This window comes from Anguilla rostrata, chromosome 1, assembly GCF_018555375.3.
Source record: "Anguilla rostrata isolate EN2019 chromosome 1, ASM1855537v3, whole genome shotgun sequence".
Classification (NCBI taxonomy): Eukaryota; Metazoa; Chordata; class Actinopteri; order Anguilliformes; family Anguillidae; genus Anguilla; species Anguilla rostrata.
In genome coordinates this window covers 10,422,873-10,450,783 of record NC_057933.1, presented here as the reverse complement: position 1 = coordinate 10,450,783, position 27,911 = coordinate 10,422,873, and the positions used below count along the sequence as shown (strand labels likewise).

General features: G+C 47.2%; 1 protein-coding gene across 3 annotated transcripts in view; it reads left to right on the top strand.

Moving 5' to 3' along the window:
* The window catches only part of dph6 (diphthamine biosynthesis 6), a 68,342-nt gene extending 41,022 nt beyond the window's left edge, over window positions 1-27,320 (top strand). For all 3 annotated transcript variants that reach the window (XM_064321619.1, XM_064321637.1, XM_064321628.1), the window contains exons 13-15: window positions 15,101-15,358; window positions 21,095-21,485; window positions 26,552-27,320. In XM_064321619.1, coding sequence (XP_064177689.1) covers window positions 15,101-15,358; window positions 21,095-21,485; window positions 26,552-26,670 — 768 coding nt within the window. In that variant the 3' untranslated portion in view covers window positions 26,671-27,320. The remainder of the gene's footprint in view (window positions 1-15,100; window positions 15,359-21,094; window positions 21,486-26,551) is intronic.
* Window positions 27,321-27,911: the final 591 nt, after the last annotated feature.

Sequence of the window (27,911 nt, the reverse complement as noted above, 5' to 3'; positions counted from 1 at the left end):
GAGAGACAGAGAGAGAGAGTGTGTGTGTGTGTGTGTGTGTGCATGTGCGTGTGTGCCTGTGTGAGTGTGTGTTTGCGTCTGTGTTCCAGAGAGAGATGGAAAAAACATGTATGTAAAGTCTGGGGGATTTTTAGTTAATCTCTGTTTAATACAAAAACAAATAGCTAATGCAACTCCAAAGGAAACCGCAAGTACTGCCAGTGTAGCACCATGTGCGGCCAGTCTGTGTTTACACTTAGGAGTGGGATTACATTCGTCAGGTTACTGTCAACAGTGCGAGTGTCCATCCCATTTCCACACGCATGAGCCTCCTTCCACCTTCCAGATGAGCTACAGTAAAACACTCATATCTGACGTTGAGTAGATTGCATTTCCTCTCCCAATGCGGCCTCTTCCTTTTATGCTGTCTCATAAATAAAAAGGATCTTAGGCTCTGGAAAAAAGGGTTTGAAATTTAGCCATTCAGATGACAGTAAATGTTTCCTGATTTTTTTTTGCCCCTTAAAATCCAGTGTGTCTCAAAGATAAATCGATCTTTTCAAGTGCCCATGAACAAGTTTTCGTTATACCTTAACCATTATTGTCTGTCCTTCGGCGCTGAATTTTACACGCTCAGGCAATTTTCCCCCCACCTGGTACGTTGTGAATGTGTGCTTGCTGCCCCTGTCTTATCTCTTAATTCTCATCCTCTCTTGTCTCATACGGTCATGATGGCCCCCTTTACATGACATGCGCTTCAGGTCCTGCAGGTATCTGCCATATAACTGCCTTCCCCCATGTGAAAGATTTAGGAAATAATCCTATTAATGCAAAGTATAATTGAAATACGTAGTAGGCAGGTTGGTGCTATTCCCCTTTTTTTTCCTAAAATTGCTTTAATTTTGTTGGAATATATCAGCAAACCAGTGAGGTCATCATATCACGTTTTTTAAAAGTAAAAATCACGTTGGTTCGTCTTCTGAGAGACAGCACAGTCTTCTTTTACTGACAACATTGTGAAGCTGAGATAAGTCGGGGTGTGATTTGTTACTACTGGGTTTGGATATACAGGCTGTCAGGGTGGACATGACAGGCATTTTATACCCGGCTGTCTTACTAGGCCTCTTTGCGTACAATATCTTACCTTTCGGCAGGTTGTACAGGCCCATCGCTCGGTCAGTGAGGTAAATTATGTTTTGAAAAGATTCTTATTTCTGTTTTGTTTTCATTTCCTAGATTTATTTAATCTAAAATATTTTTGTAATTATTTATTTATTGTTTGTAATTAGTTAAAATATTCACGCAATATTTGGCTGATACGGAATAAGGATTTTATAATAGCATAGCTTTAATCTACTTTTAAAATGATTTTTTTTAGTAATTGCATTTTTGTGATTCTGTTTCACCCTCCTGTCACCAGCTGAATGAGCTTTTTAACCAGTGCAGAATTCCACGGCTTCGCTTGCCTTCTTTCTTCCTGGTTTCTCTCGTTCTTCTGCGTGAACTCCCTTTGTTGGCATGCCACGCATTTTAGCTTTGAAAGCTTCTCTTTGCTCCCTCGTCTTCCTCCAGCCCATCGCTAGCAAAGTAGAACTTCCTGTGCAACCTTTGATCTCCAACCTGTGACCTTTAGTCTCCTCCCCAGAGATGCACCTTTGTGCAGTGGCAGTGCATTTTAATGCACCTTTTCTGATGCTTCATGTTATACTCTCTGTGAGTTCAGTTCTCCTATTCCCTGTACGATACCTTTCATAATCTTGCATTTGCAAGCCTTTTTTTGTCACCTATAGTGTTTTAGTTTGCTTTACCCCGTTTCCTATATCAAGTGTGAATGTTTCCTTAGGGGGGTGTATTGTAGTTAGTGAAAGTTGTCCCTCCCCTGTATTAAAATAATTTTTTTAAAGAAACACTGTTGAATGTACTGTTGATTACAGCAAGCGAAGTACCCCTGGGAAATTTGGTTTGCAATTGTATTTGCTGATCAGATTGTGAACGGGTGCCGGGGGGGCTGTTGGGGGCGGGGGGGCTATTGGGGGGGGGGGGGGGCGGTAGAGGAAGGCTTCGGGGGGAGCGGACCCTTCTTTCCCCCCCTGTAATTGGCGGTGGCAGCCTTTATTGTGGAATCCTCACGCACGCTCACAATTGGATTTGCAGTGGATTTTGAAAATTGTCAAAGTGGACTCTTACACGGCGGGGAAAGTGAACCTGACGTTTGCAATTAGCGTCAGAGCAGGGGCGGCCCGCCGCGGCGGCCCAAATTTAAATAATCTTCTTACGGGGGTTAAACGCATTAAAACAATGAGCTGGGCCGGTGCTGACCCCCCTGTTAGGGAGTTCAGGGGTCGGGTTAAAAGGCTCCGGCTCGCGACCCCCAGCCCGGCCGCGCCCGAACGACGGGATCCACGCGGGGGGAGAAAATACGAAAAGGATGTTTTCGCCAGTTTGGGGGGGGGAGTCTCTACTGGGGGAGCGTTACAGGCAGAGGAAAAGGGGAACTTCCTGTGTGGATTCACCGGGTTTAGAGGCTTCTGCGGGGAATTGGCTTTTTCCATACGGAAATAAAACGAAATCCTGCAATTAGAACGCGGTTTTATTTGAAGGCTTATTATCCCCTCTGAATACACCGCGGCCGTGAAGACAGACAGACGGACGGACGGACGTACGGGCTTTCCTCTTCCCCCCGAACCGTTCGGCGACGGCAGCCAATGGAAGCAGCATCCGCCTCAATTATCAGAGGGAGATAATTAGCTAGAAAAGCGCGTCGTCTGAAGCTTCGGGGAGGCCAGGAGGTTTTCATTCGGGGGGGGGGGGGGGGGGGGGCGCAGTGTGTACAGATTAATTAGGACGTTTAGCTTCATTTTTAATACAACAAAATTAATCCCATAAAAATTAGCGATCTCCGAGGAGCCGGCTGTCAGCCCCCGACGGTCCCTCTTTGGCGTGATCTATTAAAACGCTTTTATCCCGCCTCGCCCCCGTCGTATTTTGTGGATTTTTTTTTTTTCATAAACACTAGCCTATATACTTCATAAATGTCTCAATTTTCTAGTCTATTAACATTACTTCAGAAGCGGTTGATGAAAGAGCGGGGCACGCATGAAATAGTGCGCTAATAACAGGAAGTGCCGCGGGCGCGAGCGGCGGGGGGGGAGGCCGCGGTACGAGGGGACATTACCGGCCCTAATAAAAGCACAAATGATCATTTTCAATAATAGGGGCGAAAAACGTCGCGCTCGTAAACGAGCCGGTGATAAATGAGCCGCTGTTTGGAGCTCGTCGGACGCACGGGAGAAGCTCAGTCCACTGCTCAGACTCAACTAGTCACCTTACTAAAGTCAGTTATTTTTTAAAAATTTGGATCGTATGTTGTTACTATTTGATAGTTATATATGTTGTGGGGGGATGCTTCTCGATATTATTTTCCGTGCCTTTGAGTAAATTTCGTAATCCCATTGAGCTATCTGAGCTATTCGTTGATCCGTAATGGTGCTTGTGGGTCTGGTGACCCGTCTGTTCTTTGTCAGTTGTCTGTATGGGGCTTACTCATACCGTGGTATTACTTGCCCAATTTGAGGGGTCAGCTGCTGGCATTTGAACCTGTCAGACACCGCGCACACCTTTCAGAGCGGAATGTTAATACCTGCCCGGGGGGGGGGGCGAGGTGGACACCTGTTTAGGCACAGAGGCCCCGTACCTGGCCTGTCTCTCCCCCAGAAGAAGGAGAAGAGCTGAGCCGTAAAGACTCACGTGCCACTGGAAGACAGGAGGGGTACTGCGGCGTCGGTGCGGCGATTCGAAAGGAACGTTGGGAGAGGAGGGCGGGCCCCAGATGACCGTCCGCTACGGACCGAGCTTGGCGGGCCCCAGATGACCGTCCGCTACGGGCCGAGCTTGGCGTGCTCCGGGTGACCGTCCGCTACGGGCCGAGCTTGGCGGGCGCATCGTCGCCGCGCTCCGACCCGCAGCGGGTCTCTGAAGACCCGTGTCCGCCAGCGTGTCCCCTGCATGCGGGCTGTGCCTGTGAGGTAAAACGACTCCGACCAGCGCCCTGCCTCGTCACGAAAAAGAACAACCACCTCCACCTCCACCTCCACCCCCACCCCCTGCCCTGCCCTGCACCCACACCCTCCTAATCCCACGCCACAGAAAAAAAAATTACCCGGCTGACTCAAAACGTTCTCGCAGTGTTCCCGGAATGTTTTGTGAATGTTTATAACTGCACGGCAGCAGCATTGTGAAAACATTTTGTGTCAGCTGGGGAGCTGGAACAAAGGGAAACAGGAGCACGGCGAGCCCTGGCTGTGGAACTCTGGAGCGGGTCTGTGGAGCGACACAGGCCGCTGCCCCCACAGAGGGGGGCGACAGAGCAGACAGTGTGGGGGGAGGGGGTAGGGTCTGGGCAGGGGAGAGAAGGAGCCGTACGCGGCCGGGGCGTGTGGAAGGGGGTGGTGGACGGCAGGGTGAGAGGGGTAATTATTCGTCTCGCCCTGCACCCCCCGACCCCACCGCCCCCCCCCCCCCCACCGCGGCGTCCCACCGAGACTGACCGGCAGTGGCAGCAGTCATTTTGCGGAATCAGAGCCCATGTTAGGGACATTATCCACTGCCACACAGCGTTGTTAGGGCTGGTATTAGCATGTACCGGCGAGGACATCGGAAGGACTGGATCTGTCAGACTGAATCGCCTTCCCAGCCCGCGTCGCCCCTCTCCCCTGCCTCCCTGACACGGTCCTTCATTAATGGCCCTGCCTTGACAACTGATCCTAATTGCCTCTGAACAGCACTTCATGTATTATTGGTGCCTGACTGCCTCAGTGCATGTCAACAAGCCACAGGAAGGAGGACAGTATCGCTACTACCCCCCTCCCTCCCCCCCCCCACTGCCCCCCAACCTCGCTCGCTCGCACGCGCACGCACACACACACACACACACGCGCGCACGTACGTGCGCACACGCGCTCTCACGCCACTGCGACAGTCACCTAGCCGCTGAGGTTGCAGCAATCTGACCGGAGCGGCCATTCGGTGTCATTTGTTACTAAACCGCGAAAGCCTCCACCCCTGCTCTCACCCCACGAAGGGCGACCTCTAACCCCCCTCTCCCTCTTCTAAAATGGTGGCGAGGAAGAGGAGATTAGCATTCTTTTACACGGCATTTCTCGCGTTGGTGCGTCCCCTTGCCCTTTTCACAATCCCTCTCCGCTCTCCCCGGCGGGACAAAGATGGAGTCGAGCAGGCGAGAAACCAAGGGAGTCAAACACAAATACATAATTCAGCGCTCGCGACGTGCGAACGTCATGTGGCAGGTTAATCTGCGCGCTTTAATTTCTGTTGGAGAGGATTTCTGTAATGGCTGCTCTAACGTGTGCGAGCGTGTTTATTCTCTGCTTTGTCACAGGCGATGGCTGGCAGAAGAGAGGGAGGGAGAGTAATCGGCGATGGGCGATGTCAAAGACATTTTAAAAGCACTCCATTGCGGTGTCACAGCCGCAGATGTCAGGGAGAAGGCTCGGCCCATTACAGCCACTCAACAATGCCTGTGTTTGATGCGGCCTGAATCACCCAATCAGATGTGTTTTTAAAAAGGGGCCGATGTTGCCAGCGCTGTCGAGGACTTTCTCCAGGGTTCAATATGTGAGTGTTGGGGGCTGTATTGGAGGGGGGGGGGGTGGTATTGGGGCAGAAATGTGAATAATTGAACGATGGACACAGGTTGACAGATAGTGACCCCAGACCTGTGAGATTTCGGTCAGTAAATGTGTCCGTGTCGCCCCCGGACCACGGCGGTGAGCAGTAGCCGCAGCGCGTGGGGCTAAACGCGTACGCGGACTCTTTTTCCCGCACACCGCGCAGGTGAGGGGATGAGAGGGGAACGGACAGAGAGAGGCCAGGAGCGCCCCCCCCCCCTGCACGGGGGATTTTTACCCGAGCGCATGCGGACCCAAGTGCATCACAGGAAGGGGGAGAGGGGGGGGACGTTCGTACCAGCGAAGCGGGGCGGTGTGGAGGAGGCCCTGTGCCCCCGACACGGGGACAGGGGGGTGGGTTAGGGGGGAACAGTTTACATGGGAAGAGAACAGAAATAGGCGAGTATGGCCACCGCTTGTGCTGCTGGTGACATTTTTAATTGAATGCATTCCTCTGAAGCAGGCATTTGCTCTGCCAATCTGAAAAGTGCTTTAAGGGAGGAGGGGGGGGGGGGTGATTTGCCAGTGTAGGCCGTGTTTAAATTCTAAATTCTGTGTTCTGGTTTTTTATTTTACTTAATTTTTTTTCTTTTTGTTCCCTGAATATCGGGCATTTTAAAATGAATTCAGAGTCATTTTATTTAATTGTTCTGCAATTTCTATATATTCGGTTTGACAGTAAGTGATTCTGGTGAATCATAATTATCGGTTCCTCATGCACGGGTGGACTTGCATCGCAATTTTGTCTTAATTTATGAAGGAGATGTTAGTTTTAATAGCAGTAAAACTGATGGCTCGTTGAAGAGTTAACGTTTATGTCCCATTTACTTTTGGCTACTCATTTTGTCATTAATTTCTCATAGAGGGGTCTGTTTGAGCTGTATCTCTTAACCTGGGTCATTCATTTTTCATTGCGCGTTGTCATTTTTGCACATTTTACAGATTTACACGTGTGTTGTCAATGAATAATAGAAAACCTCACGTTTTAAGTGAGGATGTGGTCTAAATGTACTTGAACTGTATTGAAAAGGGTGTTGTACTGTGCATGGCTTTTTCATTGATATTAAATTGATTTTTTGATAACTGCCAAATGTAGGTTAGTGACATTGCAATTATGTGCTTAGTTTTACAGTATTACAGTGTGGCATATCCAACTATGCATTTTTAAATATATTTTATAACTAGGAAAGCATTAACATTTGAATTAAAAATTAAATTGATTGTCCATCTATTTTCTAAAAAGATCCTTCTTTTTTTACAAAAATTCAATTTTGACTGAAGCCATTCTCTACATTTCTTGACAGTTATGTCATTATGTATAAAATAGAGATGGTATTAAAATTTAAATAAAAAAAGATTGTTCACCCTACACAGAAAATTTGGTATACAATACTGGGACATATTGTACTACCATATAATAACATTGTTCTTGGTCCCATTTAAAATTATTTAATTTTGGTATGTCTCTAAATGTACTTAGCAGCATATGGAAGTAGCATAAAGGCAGTGCATTAATATAGTATGAAATTAAGTAATAATTATTACATCAGTTAACCCCTATTTTTATCACTTCGCTTTGCTAATGTACTAGTGGCTTCTGTTTATATCTTTGATATATGTGTGTGTGTGTGTGTGTGTGTGTGTGTGTATTTTTACCACAGAAAATATGCATGAAAAAACTAAGAAGATACTGGTTAAGAAGACAAATGCGTATTTACTGTATGAACATGGCTGAAGCGTCCCCTGTGAGCCCAAACCTTTTTCCGTGCAGTAATACTGCCATCTTTTGAACGCCTGCGGTACTGCCGCGAAGTTCAGGGAGACATTTTTGTTTTCTGTTTTGATTCCAGCCACCACCACCCCCTCCCCCCCCCTTTTATTTTTTAGATGTCTTCTGCAGGTTGTCCCCTTGGCTTCAAGCGGACCGCGTCACGTAACCTTGTAATGTCAAAGCGCCCCAGTCTTAAAATTGCCAGAGTGCTATCAGCTAAATGATTGCTTCGCAGGCCGATGCGGAAGGACTCTCCTCTCGCGAGCGGTCGCGTTCCCGATGTGACAGGCTGACAGGCCGGTGGAAGTCATCGGGAAGACAGAGTGCGCGTCGCTCATCGTGGATTCTCCCGCGCGCCGCGGCCGCACGTAGCGCCGAGACCGTAAAAAAAAAAAAAAACCACCCTGGGTCGCCTTTCCTGCCCCTTTTTTTAAAAACATGCCTGTCTGTGCCCAAAAAAAATTCACGCACAGGTGGGGAGCGCAGTCTTCTTTATTCAATTTCAGCAGCGGAAAAAAAGAGGAGAGGAGGGCAACAAAAAAAACAGGGTAGAGTGGGCGCCGTAAAAAAGAAAAGAGGTGGTCGCAGCTGGAAGTGGAAAGAGAAAAAAAAAAAAACTGGGGTTGAGGGTGTAGTTTCAGCATCATTCAATCAGACATCATGCCCTTCAGCTGAGGAGAGAGAGCCCTTCCTGGTTCCCCAGAATTAAGGAGATTAGCAGGAAGCGCATAATGCGGGATGATGGAATTTGTCATAATTTGCATTGTCCTGGAAAGATTCGGTTTGATAGAGCGATGCGTCTCGGAGCCTGTCATGTCCCACGGGCAGGTCGGGGCGGAGGCTTGGCAGAAATGATTTTTGCGATATGTGCATCAGTCGTAAGAAACCTCACAACCAATTTGTCAAAAAATCAGAGGTCGGGGAAGTTGAGGGCAGCGGGCATTTTGCCCTAACGCAAAGAGAAAACGCGCCATTCCATCATTTCCACATGATACCAACATTTTTTTTTTTTTTTTTTTTTGGTATTTGTATTTTCTGTTACAGTCGTTTAAATTTCAAGTGACCTTTGAGTTGATTGAATGCTTTTTGAAATGCATCAGTTGTCATTTTTATTTTTTGAATTTCTGCATTGAGAATGTTTACAGTGTATATGGAGTAATGCATTTTCTTTTTAATTTTCATATTTGTATGTGTGTGTGTGTAGATATATATATATGTATATATATCTACACACACACATGCACGCACACACAAATAAGCTGGCATGTCAGGGGTTTTCAGAGCTATCACTCTTGCTCTTGATTATGCTCACAAGCGGCAGATAGAGACGAATAATCAGCATAAAGTTGACAAAATGGACGTGACAGTGCTACTTATCTGCGGAGCCATCTCCGTGAGTGGGCATGTGCGGTTCGGACAGACAGGGAATACGCTTATTTACAGTAGCTTGGACAGAAGAAAAGGCCCCAATGTCATGAAAAGACCACGTTCTATTTCTGGACCAGCTGATTATGATGCCAAATCCATTTGATATTTAGAAATGTATTCTGGCAACAAACAAAAAAAAAAACATCCTGCATGCTCATTCTTCTTATTTTCGTTTCAGTATCCAGTTCTACTCGGAGTGTATGTTTGAAGAAGCTTCCCTGGTTCGGCTTTCTTTGTGCATCTTGTGCATGCTATTTATGTCAGTGTTTAAGTAACACTGATTTTGTGTGACAGTTGAGCATGCCGGGTTAGGCTCGAAGTGGAGCAAACAAAAAAAATAATAAAAACGAAGAGAGAAACGTGGGAAACAAATGAAAAAATACATGCTGTGCCCGAAGATGCTCTTGGTGAGATGAACAGAGCATTATGAGACATATTAGACAGAAAGACTGTGGTTAGTCTGGATATTTATATTTGTAAAAATTAGGTGTCAGAACACAAAATCTCCTAAGGGCATAGCACAACACGAGCCCATCTCTTACCCTCTTCTGTTCTGAGATGTGATTTGCTACGAATGCACTAAGGCTGCGCACAGGATTTAGCCTATTTCAGATTATTTCAGATTATACACATACCTAACACATTGATGTGCATTATGAAAGTCATATTTTATTTAAAATCCAAAGACAACATAACACGTACACTATCTATGGAATGAAACGTATAGTTTTTTTGATAATGTGCACAATGATTCTTGGGAGACATTGCTTTTGTGTACAAACAAAACACTAAAAATAATTTCATGAAGTCCACTGTTTGAAAGTCTGATCGAGGATAGATTTAAACATGACAAAAAAAAAGCAATGCATCCCAGTCAAGTGTACTGGAAACCTGACAATGCAACAACACCCCCTGCCTTCAGTCCAAAGCATTACATCTACAGAGGGCTCCCTCTAAATAATGGCTTACAATTTTTGTGGGATTTATTCACACTGTTATTATTATTATTATTATGTATGCATAATTGCATTTATTGCTGCTGTACACACATACACACCCACATGTAAACCAGATAATAGCATAACAACGGTTAGTATAATTGCTTGCTAAAACCAATCATCAGCGCACTGAAATATATTGGTCTCACAGTTCTTGGATCTGAAGGGTTGTATTGCTTAACTAAAAAGATGTAACTGTTGTGTGGTATTTTTGAGGTAGCGCTTTGTTTTATTAATGCAGTGAAACTGCTGTATTTGAGTTACAGATCCCTTGTTTAATTATGTATGAAGATTAAATGGAGAGGTGTCCATTAGCATATCTGATACAGTACAGAGTCTCAGTCTGTCCTTGGATTAGAGGGATGAGAAAGTCCACACCATTCACGAACGCTAGGTCTTTCCACAAACGTCCGACGAATGATGGGTCACACAATCTCTGTTTTCCGTATCAAATATAAAACTAACATTCACAATCGACCACGTATAACTTAAAGGTCACCTCTCCTTCCCATTGTCTCAACACGGATGCACACATGTTCACGTCGCTAATGCCTTGAACCGTTTGAAAAGCAATAAGCGGTGCACTTTGAGACATTACGGTACTTTAAAAATGCTAAAAGGCTGCAAAGTTGATTCCCCGAGCGGCGCCATAGAGCATTTACATATGTGTTATAGTTTGGATCGGCGCAGAGTCCTTGGGGCTCTCTGACCTTTTGGCACGTCATTAAGTTTATGAAAAATGATGGCGTTTAAGCCACGGAATAAAGGTCAATAAACCATGAAGCTAAAAACACAGATTTAATTAATGGTAAGCAGGCAGGCTTGCACAGGAAGCACTCAGACATTGCATAGATCACAGTTGCATCCTGGGCCTGAGGAAGTGTTTTGGGGGGGGAAAGGTCTGTAGTCCTCTCGGACTGTTTTCTGAAAAATATTTTTACTTCAACTAAATTTGCTATCTGTGAAACTTGAAGCTCGCTGCAGCAAACTCAGGATTTTATCTTGCATTGAACGTTAAGACTGCAAGGTGAACTTTGTTCTGACGGCACGTTTTAGCGAAATTATTTCAGTGTGAAAAGGGTATATTTAGGTCCACCGGTGAAAATGAAAACAGCAGACAAGAATTATCACATGGTGTCCGTTCAATAGCTGCAGTGCGGCTTTAGTATGTAGCACTGTGCATACGTTCTCATTATGCCGTTTATTTCCACTTTTATGATGGGAGGGTTAAGGTTTAGAAAGGAAAGAAAGGGAAGATGCTTTGCATTGCACGGCGTCTGGAAGTTAAATATCATATGCAGTTCTTTGGCCCTTATGAATATTAAAGTGTTCTCCTCATCGCCATTAAAAATGTATGTGGCATTCTGGTTGTTGATCAGGTTTAGGAGGCCGATGCAAATTGCACCGTCTCCCTGTCAACACTGACGATGAATAATGTAGCTGTGTTGTATATTCAGGGACAGACCATTGACAGTCAATTAACAAGTTTGATTGGTGTGTTAGCTCATTCTTTTGAACTGTTAATTTTATGTTAATAGTATTCCCCCTTTTTTTTTTTTTAGCAAGATTCCCATTTGCAGGTTCACAGCAAAAAACTGCGCTCCCTCTTTACCAAGAGCAACCTGAGAGCGAACCTTAATAATTGATCATTACACACCTGCTTTGTGAGGCTTAGGGAGGGAGGTTGTTTTTTTTTTGCAGTCTGGGGGCGCTTGCCGTGGCCTCTTTTGATATTCAAATCAACAAATGATAGCCTTTTTTAAATTTAAAGCGGTAAGCCCTTGTGATGGCTGGCTTGTTAAGGGATCCTCGGCACCTGTCTGACCTGATCGGGGCTTTGCGGTGAGAGGATCTGATGGCGTTTGATGGCTCATAAATGGAATGCCAATGACGATTTGTTGTTGACGTCTCCTCGCCTCGTCCCCTCTGATACGCCGGTGTTGATGCATCGCTCGTGCTTCGCCAAATAATGCCGGAAGGTAAATAATCCGGTGATTGATCCGGCAGATTCAAAGTGGAGAACCCTCTGCCCCCCGCCCCCACCCGCCCCCCCCCCCCCCCACCTCGAACACTGTCCTGGTAATTTGGAGCTGCAGAGGCAGATGCTGAAGATTCATCAAAGTTGACAAGTGAACCCAGCAGCTAAGAATCATGGGAAACCCATATGATTATGGAAATAGATGTGACCGTATCCTCCCCCAAGCTAAGCATTTTTGTTGTGCTGTTATTTTCAAATAATGTCTTACAAACTGCTGATTTTATTGAGGGGAAAATTTTGTTCCATACAGAACAACCGAGCAATAGAAAAGGAAATAAGCTTAATACTTTGTTTTTAGTTTTTGGTTCATGGTTTTGGTTTATGATTTTTTTATTCCATGGAATAATTTTGGCCAGATACTTTGTTGATGGTAAATCTGAAAAGAAAATAGATTAGATTTATTATCTTGTAAATATAAATAATATTGAATGTGTTATCCTACTCCTGTTTGTATCTGTTATTTGTTATATTTATTATTTATATTTTTAATGTATTTATTACTATTTTTCACAAAAATAATCACTGTATATTAAGCATACATATTTATCATCATGTAAAAAATATAAATAAATCCAATCCTCAATGTGCTTTTCTGATTGTCCAATGGAGGACAATTTGGGAATGGGCAGTGTACATTCTGAATTGTCTAGTAAGAACTACCCCTCCCATGAGCCATTGCAGTTGTATGTAAAAAATCAACGAATTGATTGTGTAACAGTCTGCTATGCTATTTTTGGATTAGGTGGCATCAGCATGTAATCATTGTTATTGGGGGAAATGTCAAATTCTTCACGGCCTTACCTTGTTGAAGATTTATGGATGTAGTTATTGTTCACTTTCTGTCCGTACGTGCAAGTGTATTTGGGTATCACTGAAATTCCAGGACCTGGAGACCAGAGGGTTATTGGTCCGTAAACATTGACATGATATACTTTGTTCTTCTTGGTAAAGACCTTTTAAATTTCATCATTCCAGTCAAAATGCAGCTTGATAAAACTTGTCACCACTGATGTGTGATGTTGATGTAAGCCACCTTTGTGGTCATGGACCTTTTTGGGTGTCTATATCAGTGGTAGAGTGGCCAGTGATTTAGTGGGGAAAATGGCTGACATTGTTTCGCAATGATGGTGGCTTAGCTGCAGGGGAGTCTCAGCTGGTTGTCTAAAATTGGTCTTAGTGCTTGCTCGCATTTGTGTGGATATTCCACGTAGAAAGGGAAGCGGATGAAAGCCGGTCTCTAATTTAAGAAGACGTAGGGGGATAGAACCCTCATTAGGTAACAAAGTGAGTAAAGGGGGTGGGGGGGGGGGGTAGGGAGGGGATTAGCGCATGTTAATACCAGGACTTCACATTTTACACCCAGTAATCTGGTTTGAAAAGACGTTTCCTCTTAACGGAAATCAGGTAAGGACCTCGTTTCGCGCGACGCATCGATTGATTAGGGCCGGGGTGGTCCCTGCCGAGGTCAGAGACCGGCTCGCGCCGCGGTATTCCCCAGTTAGCGCGTTGTCACTCTCGGCTGTTTGCATTGACCACCGCCTGCTGACCGGGGTTTGATTTTCTGAGTTCAGGAGTCACCTGATCCGGCACGCAGCCTGTGACCTCTGAGATGCCATGGATCGGTCCACGCATCCCATTGCATTAATCAGATGGATTTTTGCTCAGCATTATTGAGCCTAAGAACATACTTTAGCAAGCGTTTATCTGCATTTCTCAGCTAATTATCACTATGCTAATTACACGAGCGGGCGCGGACACACTCGCGCACACACACGCTCATGCAAAGCACCCTCACGCAAGTGCACATGCATGCAAGTACACACACATCACACACCCAGACACACGCAAACGCACATGCGACACACAGCTATACCTTACCATTTTAATTGTGCAAAATATGCATTCCCAGTGATAATGTAACGGCAAAATGTGTAAACTGTTAATTGAGAGTGTGCCGTTCAAATACAGGCCAGTAATTCTTGCTAATTTAATTGTTACACCTCTGTGCTGCCTGGAATTGTGTTCATAATACCCCTTGATACGTGAGATCACAGTGGAGATGTGTTTAGTGTAATATAATGAAAAATTCCCCGGTATCAAAGGAACAGAATTTTTAGAGGGTAAAGCTGTATTAAATCATTTTCTTCTTCCTTTTAATATTCTGGACTCAAAACATCCCAGCTGAATTGCATTCATACCACTCAGCAAGGGACTTGCTTTGCCTTCAGTGGTTGAGTGAAATGCCAGTGTGAAAATTAATTACAGACTGTCTGTTATTCTAAAACCAAAAGTATCCTCAGCCAGCTTGTCCCTGCTGGTGTGTCAACTTGGAAAATATAAACAAGTTGTAAAGTAAAATGTTCAGTGTTGAATCAACTCTTACAGATTACATATGGTTCCTCTTGGACAAATATGTATTCTGTTAGAACTTCGAGTTGAATTAACACTGGGCATTTTACGCTGTGGTTTGGTTTGTAAGAACATGAAGTATCATTTAAGCGCAAGACTTTTGTTCTCTAAAAAAAGAATAAAGGGCTGGTACTGATATATTGCCTGAAGTACAGCACCATGATTGAGATGCAGTAAGTCTTCTGGACTGTGGGAGTATAGGATGGTGCTTCAGGCGATGGGCTGACTTCGGGAGAAAGATTCTCTTTCTGTAAAGCGGGGGCTGCACAGCTTGGCTTCACAGACCAGTGCTCTCACAGAGTGACCCCTGACCCCAGCCAGGAGACCAGCAGTACTTCTCTCTCTGCTCAGAGAGCCCAGAATCCCGAGAACAGAGGCCGTCACAGGTTTCAGAGTAACGAATAACTTCCTCTGTGGAGCTCCTCCCTTTCCTCGGCTCTGACACCGGGTGGCACGGGCCCGAGACCCGCGTTAGCGTAGCACTGCGGGGAGCTCCGACGTTCACGAAAGATGACTCGTCAATTATCCTGCATTTATGTAAATCTCCCACCTGTCACCTCCCCGCCAGGTTTTTCAAACACACAACAAATGAAGAAACAAATGTTTTATTAGTTATAATAGTATGATCAGTGGTGTCTGCTCTACTTCATATTTAGCGTGTTTGGGCATACAGTGTCACTGTGTGTTCCATAGTAATGAAACCAGGCAGATGACAGTTAAATGATCCTTTAGCATAATGAATCTGTGACAGGAGCTTACCGGGGGTGTTTTTGGTGTGTTCCCCCCCCAGGTGGACGAGGCGGTGTTCTGCGCGGGACAGATCGCCCTGGTCCCCTGCACCATGGAGCTGGCGGAGGGCGGGGCTCTGAGGCAGGCCTCCCTGTCCTTCGCCCACGCGGAGCGGGTCCTGGCGGCCATGCGCGGGGGCCTCGCCCTGGGGCACGCGCTGCAGGCCCACTGCTACGTCACCCGCAGCCGCCACGTCCCCCTCGTCCGGCACGCCTGGCGGAGGAAGCTGGAGGAGGAGGAGGAGGAGCTACGCGCCCGGGTGAGACGGAAACCGCCGTGACGGAACCGCCCTCGCCCGCTGAAACCGGGCGCGCCTGGCGAACGCTCCGTCGGCGTTCTCAGCGCTCGCCCCCCTCGGAGGGGCGGGCGCGGTGCTATCGGCTGTAATTACAGTTCATCCGCGTAATACCCGCGGAGCGGCTGCCTGGGCACGGGCCCAACGCGCCGCGGCTTTCCCCGAGAAAAGGTGCGCTGAACGCCAGTTAGGGGCGGCGCTGATTGCTCTCCCACGTCGTGAGGCTGCGAGTTCATTGGCTGTGTGGTCCTGATGGGGGATTACGCGGCGTTCTGCCCGATTCTGCTCGAGTCTCGCGCGCGCGCCCGTGAGCCGCCGAACCGCAGATACCGTCCGGGGCGCGTCAAAGAGCGCGTGTAGATTTTAGCGGGGGCGCCGCGAAACGAGAATCTCTGTTGGTAATCTACGCAAGACACGTTTAATCTTCCAATGTGTACACGTTTGGCCCTCTAAGTCCCATCCTGACATGTCTAAATTTGACGTAAGAAGGTGTGTTTCGTTATCAACCGCTGTCGCTAAGTCTCCCCAGTTCCATCACAACCCTAGCCCCGCCCCCCCCAACCCCCCCACCCCCAAAAAAAAAAAAAAAGAAGCAAAGAGTCGGCTGATATTTACCAGCGCGAGCGCTCATGAAAAGTTTATGATGGGGGATCCGCTGGTGTCTTTGATAATATGGAGCGTGGCACGGGAGCAGATGTCTTCCTTAGAGCCTCCCTAATCCTTTATCCCCTTTACGGGGCTCCGCTCAGCCCTCTGAACGGCTTATCCCCTCTCCCCCCGGCGGCCCGCCTCCAAATCGCTAATAAGAGCGCGGGCCTCCACCTCCAGCGCTAATCTGCGGAGCCCAGAGACCGGAGGGAGGCGGGCGGGGCGGCGCGGGGAGGCGCGGGGCGGCGCGGGGCGGCCCGCCTCTCCAGGCCACCTCGCCCCCGCGCTCTTTTGGGGTTTGTTAAGCGGTTTACTCACTGCTGGCTGTCTGCGTGAGCGGCCCCCCAAACGCCCCTCAGACTCGGCCCGGCTCTCTGATCAGTTGGGCCGGGGAGCGGGGTGCGCGGTTCAGCTTCGGTGTGCCGTCCGGCTCGCTGAATTTGGGCGCGGTGCCACTGTGTGGTTTACCTGCTCTGTATAAGGGCAGCTTTATCACCAGAGCTGATGGGAAATATGGTTATAATGCCAATTAAAATGCATAAATCGATTTATAAACATGAGGAAAGATTTTTTTTCACATGCAAGTGAATGTTTGCTTAGCAAACATCAGCTTTCTGTAATGAGTTACCTTTCAGTTTAGTTTTTTATTTTTTTAATTTGATGTTCCATACGAAAGTCTCTTCAGTTTCAACAACAGTTCCCATAATCATATTTGAGAGAGAAATGACTGTAGGAATTGACTGACCACCTGTTTTATACATACAGGTGGTCAAAATTGGCCCCTTTTGAGATTCCAATCAATATGAATTTGCTTATGTTTGTCAATGACTGATATAGGAAGGTAGTTGTTGTATTGTTATAGTTGTAGTATTGTAGCTATAGTTTGATGCTAATGAATAGTATGAATAAAGACAGTTGATTAAAAAGACAGTTGAAATTTAAAACAAACATATTTTATTTTGTATCAATTATACACATTACTTTTTAAATGTAACAGGGTTGGACTTCCAAATTGTTCAAATGTAGTCTTTTGAATGTATCTCTCAGATCTATAGTTAATTCTGTATGGTTACGATCTGGATGTATTTAATATACATAATTCAAAAGGAACAATATCAGAAATACCATTTTTAAATGTAACTTGTACAGGATAGTCATTCTGCCATGCTGAGAGTGAGACAGTGTTGAAGTGAGAGAGTGTCTTCCTCTGGCCTGTGTTTGGAGAGGCAGCGAGAGCAGAGTCTTTTTCCCGCTCTCCCAGGCTGGGTGGATCCCCACGTCCTCCATTTTATCCCCCTCCCCGTGAACGCCGTCTCCCCGGGGTGGGGATTAAACAAAAGGCCTCTATTCATTTGAAGTGATTGTAATGAGAATATTTAACACGGGTCAAATACAGATAACAGAACTCATGAGACGGAGAGGGAGGATTTTACCTTCACACTGCTTTTTTTTTAACCATGTGAATGTTCCTGTGATTAAAAACAACAGAAGCATTTCAACTGCCTCCTTTTATCCATTTAATTCTTAACGTTGTTTTTTTTACATTCATGCATTAATACTGCATATGTTTATCTTATAGTTTTCTCAAAGGGGAATATTTTAGGGCAAATGTTTATCCAAGCTACCGGCAGCCTGTGCCAGCTGTAGCTAGATACATGTCTTCATTATCTGATTCATTGGCAGCTTACATGCTGGTTCTGGCCAGGTTTTATACACAGTTAAGACGGCCTCAATATTTTGAGAACATACATCGATGAAAAAAATGCATCACTTCTACTGGCCGTATTCTTCCAAACACGACCAGAACTGAGAGCTGCGATGCTGGGGAAAAATCGGCCAATTCATGCAGAACAATCTTTGATAGAAACACACGAGTGTGTGCCTGCGTACTCTGGAAGCCTTGCCATGTTGATGCTGTGCGCTGATAATTTCTCTAATCAGGTGGACGCGGCAGCCTCGTGGGTTAATTGGGAGCACGGCGGAGTTTGTGTGTGTGAAATTGTGTTTGCGGAGCGGCGCGCCGCTGATGAATGCGCGGGGCGGACCTGCGTGTGTGTGTGTGTGTGTGTGTGTGTGTGAAGCGCACTGAATCGTGGGGAGTTTATAATCGAGCCTCACGTCTGTAATGAGAATCGCACTGAGAGAAGGCTTCAACTTTTTTTCTTTTCTAAATAACGTTGGCGGTGAATTTTTTGGCTGGACCGCAACAGCGGGGCCAGCCCTACAAACGCGAATGTCTGTAACTGAGTGAGTGACTGACTGACTGAGTGATAAAGTAACACCGCGCACGTCTGTGACGTCGGCCGGTTCGGTCCAGCCATACACTAGGTTTTAACCTGGTCTTGTTTGTTCAAGTGGCTGCATGCGGAATTGCTCTGCGAGTTTGACTTTGTGGGTGTGTGATGTGTCTACTTTGAGAGAGGGTATTCGGCTCCATGCTGGAATAAGAATGCAGCTCATCGCGTGCCGTTCGGCGTGTTGCCATAGCTGCTGCCGGTGTTGACCGACGCGGGAGGGGACAAGGCCGGACCGCAATGGCGTAACCGCGGCGATGGAGTCACGGTCCAGTTAACGAGCGTCTGAAACGCAGGTGACCCGCGGCACCCGGGCCGCGTACACACACACTCAGAAACGGGCTCTTGTTTTCTTTAAACGGGGTTAAAAGGAGGAGCTCGGGGGGGGGGGGGTTGTGGGGAGCCGGCTCGACCGTCTGTGGCGGAGCGGCTTTTAGGGGGGCCCCGGCCCGCTCCAGATACGCTCTCCGGCGAGGTCCACGTGTCTAAACACCGAGGGGCCCCCTCTCTCCCCAAAACCCCCAGCGGGGCCGTCTGGAGGGAGCCGTTGGAAGCACAGTGGCGGCGGGGACGCGGCGTGGGGGGGGCAGTTTACACACACGGGAGCGCGTAAGTGAAACCGGGGGGGAGGCCGGTGGCGGGCGGCGCGTTGAAGGCGTCCCGCTGGGCAGGAAATGTAGGGGAACTGGCTGAGCGCCGGGGCCATCAGCTCCCCGCTGCTCCCAGGCCTCACACCACTTCCTTATTACGGTGTTTACCGTTCGGCTTTCACGCCTCTGCGCCAGGACCGCGCGCGCCGAGCGTGGGGCCGAGGGGCGGGGCCGCGGGGGGGGACTGCGGGGGAGGGGGCACGAGCGAGCGTGCAGGAAATTCTGGTCACCGTGACGATACTGCCTCACCGCTCCCAGTAGCCAACTGCAGTACATGGAAAGGAGAGGGTAAAGAGGGAAGAGAGTGAGTTGTAATGAAGCGCGTAGGGTGAAATGCATTATGGGTCCTTTACCGTGGAAGCGGCCTGGCTCTCAGCTCTGCTGTATATCAGCATTTGTCATCTTGTTTTATTAGATGAATCTGATAAAGGATTCCTGTTTGAGCAGGGAGGCGGCCATGGAATGCTTTCAAGGCTGGAAAAGAACCGTACTGTGGAGAATCGCACTGCGGTGCTAAAGTCAGAGATTGCACTGAATTCTTATATAATCCCTTCTCCCTCCCTCCCTCCCTCCCTCCCTCTCTCTCTTTCTTTCTCTCTCTCCCTCTCTCTCTCTCTCTCTCTGTGCGTTGGTGGTGTCAGTCCTGCTCTTTTCTGTCTGAGCCCTTTCCTTCGACCGAATGCCCAGCGCGTCGACGCAGGCAGGTCTCCGTGGGTAACGGGGCTACTGATTTAACCGCCTTCGAAAAGGTCGGAAAAAGCAGGGGAAAAAAAGACAGGAAGTTTGCGCTGGTTTGAAGGTCGCGACCCGCGTGGAGCTCCAGTCCCGTTCCTTCCGCAGACGCTGCCTGAGCACCCAGGGCCCACAAAATGGCCTTTAAGCCTGGCTGAGCAGGGCCCGTTTCTCACCCCCACCCCGTCTTTCCCCTCACTTAGAGGGGAATGAGTATTGACAAGGGTAGAACTCATCCCCTGCAGGAGAATACCTTGCTTCTCTTAAGTGCTAATATAACATTTATCTTGGTGTGGGTTGGGGAAGGGGAAGGGGAAGGGGGGGGGCGGGGGGGAGGGTGTAGCAAAAAAAAAACCACATTGAGAGATGGTTCTGACACCCCGCTCAAATCAAACGGGCCTCCGCGATTTCATCTTTTTCTCTCTCTTTTTCTCCGTATAATTATTCATTGTGAGCCAAGCTGCACAATTTTGCGGGGCGGACGGGGGGGGGGGGCGAATCCATCCCTGTTTTTCGCCGCGCTCTCTCTCTCCGAAAAGCTGAGGCGTCTCGGCCTACGGCGCACAATTAGGCCTTTGCTAAAGTTTAATCTGGAGGTAAGTGCAGCGCTCATGCAGACGGTGGAGTGGGTCACGCGGGCCCGCGTCTGCTGGCTGCCAAAGTGGCGCTCGCGCTCTTGTCAATAATTTTTGTGAGTGAATCTCAAAATAAAGTGTATGTAACCTGTCATTATTCTGCACTTACGAAGTGGGGTGTAAGTGGATGAAAATTGATCCCGCAAATTGAAAAGGAGGTTAAGTGTTTTTGCCCTATCGACTCCAGACAAAATGACTGTTTTATAAAATGTTCATTTCTCCCCCATTAGCAGGTAAGGCTGCAACAAAGTATTATTTGAGGGCCGCATTGAACTGCTTGAGGGTAGAATGTATTTCATTGCCGATAATGGCTTTCTTGCAGAAAAAAAAGATTTTTACTCTGTAGATTAAATCATTTAGACCCATAATGGCAGCTGTATAATAGGTGTATGCGGTGAAAGAGTGTGGAGTTGCCAAAATATGCCGAGAATTTCCATCTTGATGACATCAAAAAATTCCTTACAGGGGATATCTCAGGAGAGGCAGACATACTTGATCGAGTGTGTATAGAATACCCAATGCAAGTCTTTTTTTGGGGAATAATGGTTAGTCTTTTTTTGGGGGGGGAAATATGCCTAAATGTAAGTTATGTAACATATTGCATGTGCTGTTTTGTTTCAGATCTTAAAAACCAATCTGCTTCCTGTCATGTAAATAAAGCATCGATTATATTTTAGCGGTTTTAGAATGTGAGCAGGTGTGGATGTGCGTAATTTGTAACGTTAGCTATCCGTGTCTTAGGAGGAATCGTACGGCCAGGAGGAGGCTCAGTGTGGCCCTCTAGTGGTGGTTGTGGTGCCGCGCCTGCCCAGGGGTGCGGCGGTGGAGCTGCACGTCATCGCTTCCCAGGACGACCCGAGGCAGAGGTCTTCTTTCCGCGCGACCACGGAGGTGCCGTCCGGCGCCATCGAGTGCCAGGCCCTGCAGTCCAGCACCCGCCAGTGTGCCACCCTGTCCCTCTCCCTGACCCTGCGCCCCCCGGGCCCCGGGACCGCCCAGGAGGAGGGGCTACTGCAGGCGCTACGCGACGCCTTTTGGGACGCTCTGCGCAAAGTTGGCCACACCCTCTCCCCCCTGTGTGCCAGAACCTTCTATAAGCACGACAGCGCCCTGGCCAGACAGCTTGCGGCAGGTACACCGTCCCAACACAGCTTATGTGCGCTATGCTAACGTTAGCATTGTGTTTGTTGGCTGCGAAACTACGGCAGGTAAACCGCCCCAACACCGCTTATGTGTGCTATGCTAACACTAGCGCTGTATTCATTGGCTGCGAAACTGTTCCAAAGCCTTTGAGGACCAGCTGCTGTCACGGTCGATTTTGCTTTTGTCCTGTGAGCGGGTGCGTTCTCGCTCTCGAGCGCGTACTGAGAGCTTGTGAGGGCTTCGCCACCGTTCCACTTTTTCGGCACCGCGCTCTTTCCCCTGCGACAGACCCGAAGGGGTTTCTGCTTCTCCACCCGGGCAGAAAGAATGCTCCATTGTGCTATTTTGTCCCAAGAGAACCCTTCTGTCCTGAAAAAAGGGACAACCGAGTCATTCATCACCAAGGCATAATTGTTATGTTCTCCTCAAAACAATCAATTAGTGATTTGAATCCAAGCCAAGCCGGGAATTTCGCAAGCCTTTTTCTGCCTCAGCATAACCTGTTATTATGGTGGAAATTAAATTATGTTTATGATGAATATAAACCATTTGTTGGCTACCCACACATTTATTTACTCGGTAACATAATGCTAACACTCAATAATTTGCCGCTGCATTTCACATCAGGTTATTCCAACATTTTAAAGTGACCCCACATGCAGAACAACAGTGCTGTTGAGAACATCATTCTTACTGGTTTCCTTACCAGTTAGAATAATACAGTGTATAAACAGCTTCTGAAGGTCAGTGATTAAACTCATGTTTTTAATTAGTTTTTTTTTCATTCCAAAGTTGCACAATGCCCATAAATTAGCTGGATATTTCTGTGTGAACTGTTTGTTCTACTCAGTTTTAAGAGACGCCAGAAAAAGGATATAAAAAACAATATGAACATGATGTACATCCCGTGTACCCACAGCTGTTGACTGAAAAGTGGAAACGCCTGGTGACAAACAGCAAAACAACTGCAGTTATTTTTAACGAAAGAAATATATCTGCTGTTGAAAAAGAAAACATTCAAAGAAACACCATCGTAGTCTTATTTACTGAGCACTCCATCAGATGGATATTCAAATATCCACACATTTTAAATATCATTAATATAGACCTAAAACATATGGCATTTTTAAAAATACGTGTATTATTATTTTAATTTTTTTTCAGCAAACCAGACGCTTAGAAATCATATAGCACCCCTCCAGTGACCCCCAGAAGGGAGCCTTTGGCACAGTTTATGGGTCACAGCTTTTACTGACTGCCTCCCAGAAGTCAGGCCACTTGATAGAAAGCGAGGCGGTCGGCCTTATCGGTCGCAGGGGATAACACGTCCCCTGTGCTGATAGAAAGCGGCGATCTGCTTCCACCATGACAGGACGTGATTGTGTCAGGATTGCGGCTGATCAGGTCGCACCAGTTATCCTACCTTTTGTTCATGAGAAATATTTCAGAGACCCAAAGTTATCCTTTTATAATTGGGCTGTCTGCGTCATGTGGGCGTACATTTCTTTAAAAAAAACAGGTTTGTTTCGCCCACACACAGTACATACTTGGAGGCAGGTATGTGACAGATATTTTTGGTCATTTTTTTTGCAGTCAGAATCAACTGTCGCCATTTCACAACAACAGCCTAGTCCAGTTCAGATCAGAGCAGTGAACTGAAATCCATCCACGATGTTTAATGGGTCCACCCGCACTGTACTGTCATAGATTCGCACAAACACGCACATGACAGACGAACACACATGCAGACACATGTGCTGTAGTTTCATGCGTGCACACAGAGTAACCAGCACATAACTGACAGACACACATGCAGACACATGTACAGTAGTTTCATACATGCACGCAAACACGCACAGAATAGACTGACACATGCAAACACATGGACTGTAGGGTCATACATGCGCACAAAGAAACACACACACACATAACAGACAGACACACATGCCCCGTATGTGGCCCCACAGAACATGGATGATCTTCGCTCCAGGCGAAACAGAGGGAGAATGGGTTGGACCCAGGGGCCAGTGTTTTCAGGGGCCAGTGTTTTCAGGGGCCAGTGGTTTTTTTGTCTCCTGGCTTTCGTCCTCGTTAGCAGCAAAAACATGGCGCAGTCTAGGTTAGCAAACATGCTCGGCATGTTTAATCTGAGTTTTAAAATATGGCTGCCATGCATACTGAAACCTGATATGTATTCTGTATTTATCACGCTTTAGGGGATCATTAAGTATGTTCTGTATTTGTAGACTCATATTGGAGTACTCTCCCGTCTTTATATTTGATACAGTGAGCATTTACTTCCTGAAACATTCTTTTTTGACATCGGCAATTAATATGACACCTCAAACTCTGCACTAAGAATTTCCACCTCGGGGAATTTATTTATATTCTGGATTGGACCAGGTTGCACAGATTGAGATGGCAGAGTACTGGAGTACGTTTGAGAGTCATAATTAAGGCCGCCGTGCTATCAACATCAGAGCGTTAAACCTTAATTCCATTTATCTGTTAAAAATGTAAAAAAAAGCATTTAGGCGGAGTTTCCGGTGTTGTGAAGTTGTGGTAAAGAGCCGTAGCGAGCCGGGAGAAACGGGGGGCAGAGAGAGGCGTTGGCCGTGCTCCCCCGCGCGGGCCTACAGGGGGCTAGGAGCGGGGCGGCGTTTCGGGCAGACGCGGTCCTCTCGGGAGAGAGAGAGAGGGAGAGTGAAAACGAAGGCGCGTTTGGCCTTTTCCGCCACACTGTTCACTCACCTCAGCTCTAATGAGCGATTTCCATGAGCTGATGCCTGCTAATTGCGCCCTTGTTTACCGGTTAATTTGAAACAGTTTGAGACGCAGCGTAGCACGAGCTGAAGCACTGGCTCTGGGCTCTTTCCCTCCTAAAAGCCCCTTACCCCCAGCAGGCATTCGCAATTTCGCACAAAAGCTTCGCTACCCAAGCCCGTAAAAAACAGTGCTCCCCCCCCCCACGTTTATTTATTTATTTAGAGAGCAAAACGATAATGTCCCAATAAAACAGTGGTGTCGGCAGTTATAACCCACAGCCCTTTCTCTCAGAATGAAGATTTCACGCTGCCCTTTTTTTTTTTTTTCCCCGGCGCTGTTTGATTTGAAGCAGAATAATGATGGTACCCTTGGGTTGACGGTTTAGTTCCATCCCATTGCTAATGTGATTGCTTTTAGGGTTCCAGTAATGGCCCCTGACCAGTTGTCCTCTCCAAGCCCCTCCCATTTGAAGGCTGGGGGGGTGGGGGGAAGGGGGGACAGGGCGGAGGATTAACAGTGTCTGTTAGGCGTCAGTTTGGTGGTTGAGTCTGTGGGGCAAAACTAGAGGGCGCCACGGGATATTTAAGCCCAGTGCCGAGGTGCTTTAACTCACTGTCACCTTCAGAGTTTACACCAGAATGAATCTGTCATGTGAGTACGAAGATAAAAAGTCATAAGTAATAAGGTCCTGCTGCAGTAATTCATTTTTAAAATATAAATACCACATTTATTTTATCCAGCATGTTGTCTGCTGTTGATCTCACAAGGGCTCCAAGTCCTGGAGTGGGTTTCACACACCGGAACAAAAAAAGCGTTTTTGAAATGAAAGAAACCCGTCCCTTTCATTAACTGTGTTTCAAGCCAGCATTAGATAATTATCCAGTTTGGCCACTTTGAGGTCTGGACTCGACATGCTGAGCTTGCTTTTGCAAAGGCGGGTAGTGCTTATTAAATTGTGCAAAACAGCCATTTTAACCTTCCCCAATGATTTCAGTCCACATGTACACCCTCTGTGACATGGTTCTGTGTTGTAGCTTTCTTTTTAGTGACTGAAGTTACGTTACCTACATAATTGTAGGTTGTGCGTGTTTATAAATGTGTAATAAATCGATGACAGAGGATGTGACTCACCATCGCTGTTGGACTGAAAGTGTGCGTGTGCCTGAGTGTCAGGGTTCACTGCTGCTGGCACAACTTTTCTTAAAGGAATGCTCTCGCGTTCAAGCAGGCAGTGACTGTGTGTTAGCGATCAGTGAGCACAGACTTCCCCCGGAACATTCTGTACTGACCAGGAGGCAGTGCCAGAGCTGGATAATGAACTCTCCACTGCCATATCCACTGTTCATCTGTTACTGCAGCCACACCCCCCCCCCCCCCGCCAAAATCTCCCTCCCTCCTTCTGGCAGAAAGTCCCACAACATGCAGAAGATTTAGATCAATTCAACCGAATCCCCTTCCCTCCAACAAACAGCTAATTTAGTCTTAACAGCAGGCTGCTTGCTGGTTTCTGTTGTATGTGTGTGTGTAGTGTGTGTAGTGTGTGCTATTATATGCTGGGGGGTGGGGGGGGGGGTTCTGGGAGACTGGGCCCACAGTGACCATATGTCTCTTCTGTAGGGAGGAGCAGGGTGGATAGCAATCTGCCTAGGATTTCAGAACATCAATAATTTGTGAATAGTTGTGTGTTCCCCGGTCGAAGGGTTAAGTGCAGGCTTTGTTGCGGGGCACCTCTTTGGGGAGGGCCCTGGACGGACCCCGGTCTGACACTGTAGCATGGCCTGCTCTTGGTGTTCCTCTTCCTTTTTTTTTTTTTCTTCCTTTGAAGAGCTCAGATTTTCAGCTCAGACCTTGTGCCTGACCTCAGTGCTCCAGTTATAATGGACAGCGTAATTATTCATACAGTACTGGCACAAATTATGGAAAAACTGTGCTTAAAGAACAGGTTTAAAAATTTTATCTGTGCACACTCTTCTGTTGGTGTTTCTTGGAGGCATTTCCATCAGTATAAATGTATTTGAAACAGTTATCTTCTTGGCCACAAGTGTTAATGACTTGATGTGTGGCCATCAGTAATTTGAAATTAATATTTTTCTTTGTATGAATATTATTTTATGTAGAAAAATACTGGACAAACAAATACACGTTCAAGCTGATAAAAGTTCCAACAGTAAGATACATATTAGACTGCACAATTATGTAAATTTATAAACTATGTTTATAAATGCCGTGTTTCTGTAATGTGTGCCAGTACTGTGTATCCTTGTGGTAATTCTGTGTATCTCTCCTTAGGCCTGACGGAGTGTTTGAAGGACACGCCTGACCAGAGAGGGCCGGCTGTGGCGCTCGTTCCGGTCCTGGACCTCCCTGACTCCCGGATCCTGCACCTGTCCTGCTGGCTCAGTGTGTGAAGGGGAAACTGACCCTCACAGGTCACAAGCACACCTGTGTGTGTGTGACTGGGACACATCCATGATCTGAGCCTTCAGCCTACACGGGGATCAGAGCAACGTTCTGGAGCAAGTTACGTGTGTGTGTGTCTGCGTGTCTGATCATGGGCGTGGCCGGGCATGCGTGCGTGTATGTACGTGTGTGTGTACGTGTGCGTGTGTGCATGCATATGTGTATGTGTACATGTGTGTGTGCGTGTGTGTATGTGCGTGTGTGCGTGCGTGCGTGTGTGTACGTGTGCATGTGTGTACGTGTGTATGTGTGCGTGCGTGTGTGTACGTGTGTGTGTGTGATGCATCTGCGTGCCTTCTCGCGGGCGTGGGCGGGCTTGCATGCGTGCACACGCGTGTACATTTCCGTCCGTGTACATTTCCGTACACGTGTACATTAGCTGTGTAATCCGCTCCGTCCGGAGTCAGCAGCAGCTGCTGCTGGGGAACAGAGAGGGCCTGTCGGGGGGAATTTCGGCCTGCTGGTCTGGAGACCAGCACACAGGGACCTGCTGCTTCCCAACACCCAGCATCTGGGCATTTCACATCCAGGGAGACGATCCTGGATCCCATCCCCTGTCCCTGGAACAACACCCTAATAAAGTACTCCACCACCACCACCACAAAGTCCGTCTGTGTGTGTGTAGAAACGTATGGATTTACTTGCTCTCTCCTTTTATTTTGGGGTGACGGGGAGGCGAGGGCGTCTTGTTTGTTTCTCCGCTCATGCCTCGCCGGGCTGAGAGGGGTTATTATTCTGTAATGGGCAATCAGAACCAAGCACCTGAAAAGATTAAGCCTCTTCATGTTCCCTATCGATTCAGATTGCGTCTGGTTAATGGGAGAGGGGCTGGTGAGCGCGCAGCTGCGGGGCAGGCTTCCTCGCCGGGAACAGAGGGGAGAAAACGGCGCCATTAACTATTTCACTGGGAACATTTCTTTTCTCAAAGATCATGAACCGTATTGATGAGCTCAATTGGAATGCATCATTACTTCACTCATTCTCTCCATTGTACTTGAGCCGGGCCGGCCATCTTAGCGGGCTATTGATCCGCGCCCTGTCAGCGCGGTGTGAGGGGTTTTTTATTTGTAAAAAAAAATAAATAAATAAATAAGAGAGGCAATAACAGGCTTTGAGGGTTTATTGAAAAATGCCAAAAACAAGCGGGCAGATTGCCTGAGAAAAGCAGCGGCGGCGTAAATAAAGACAG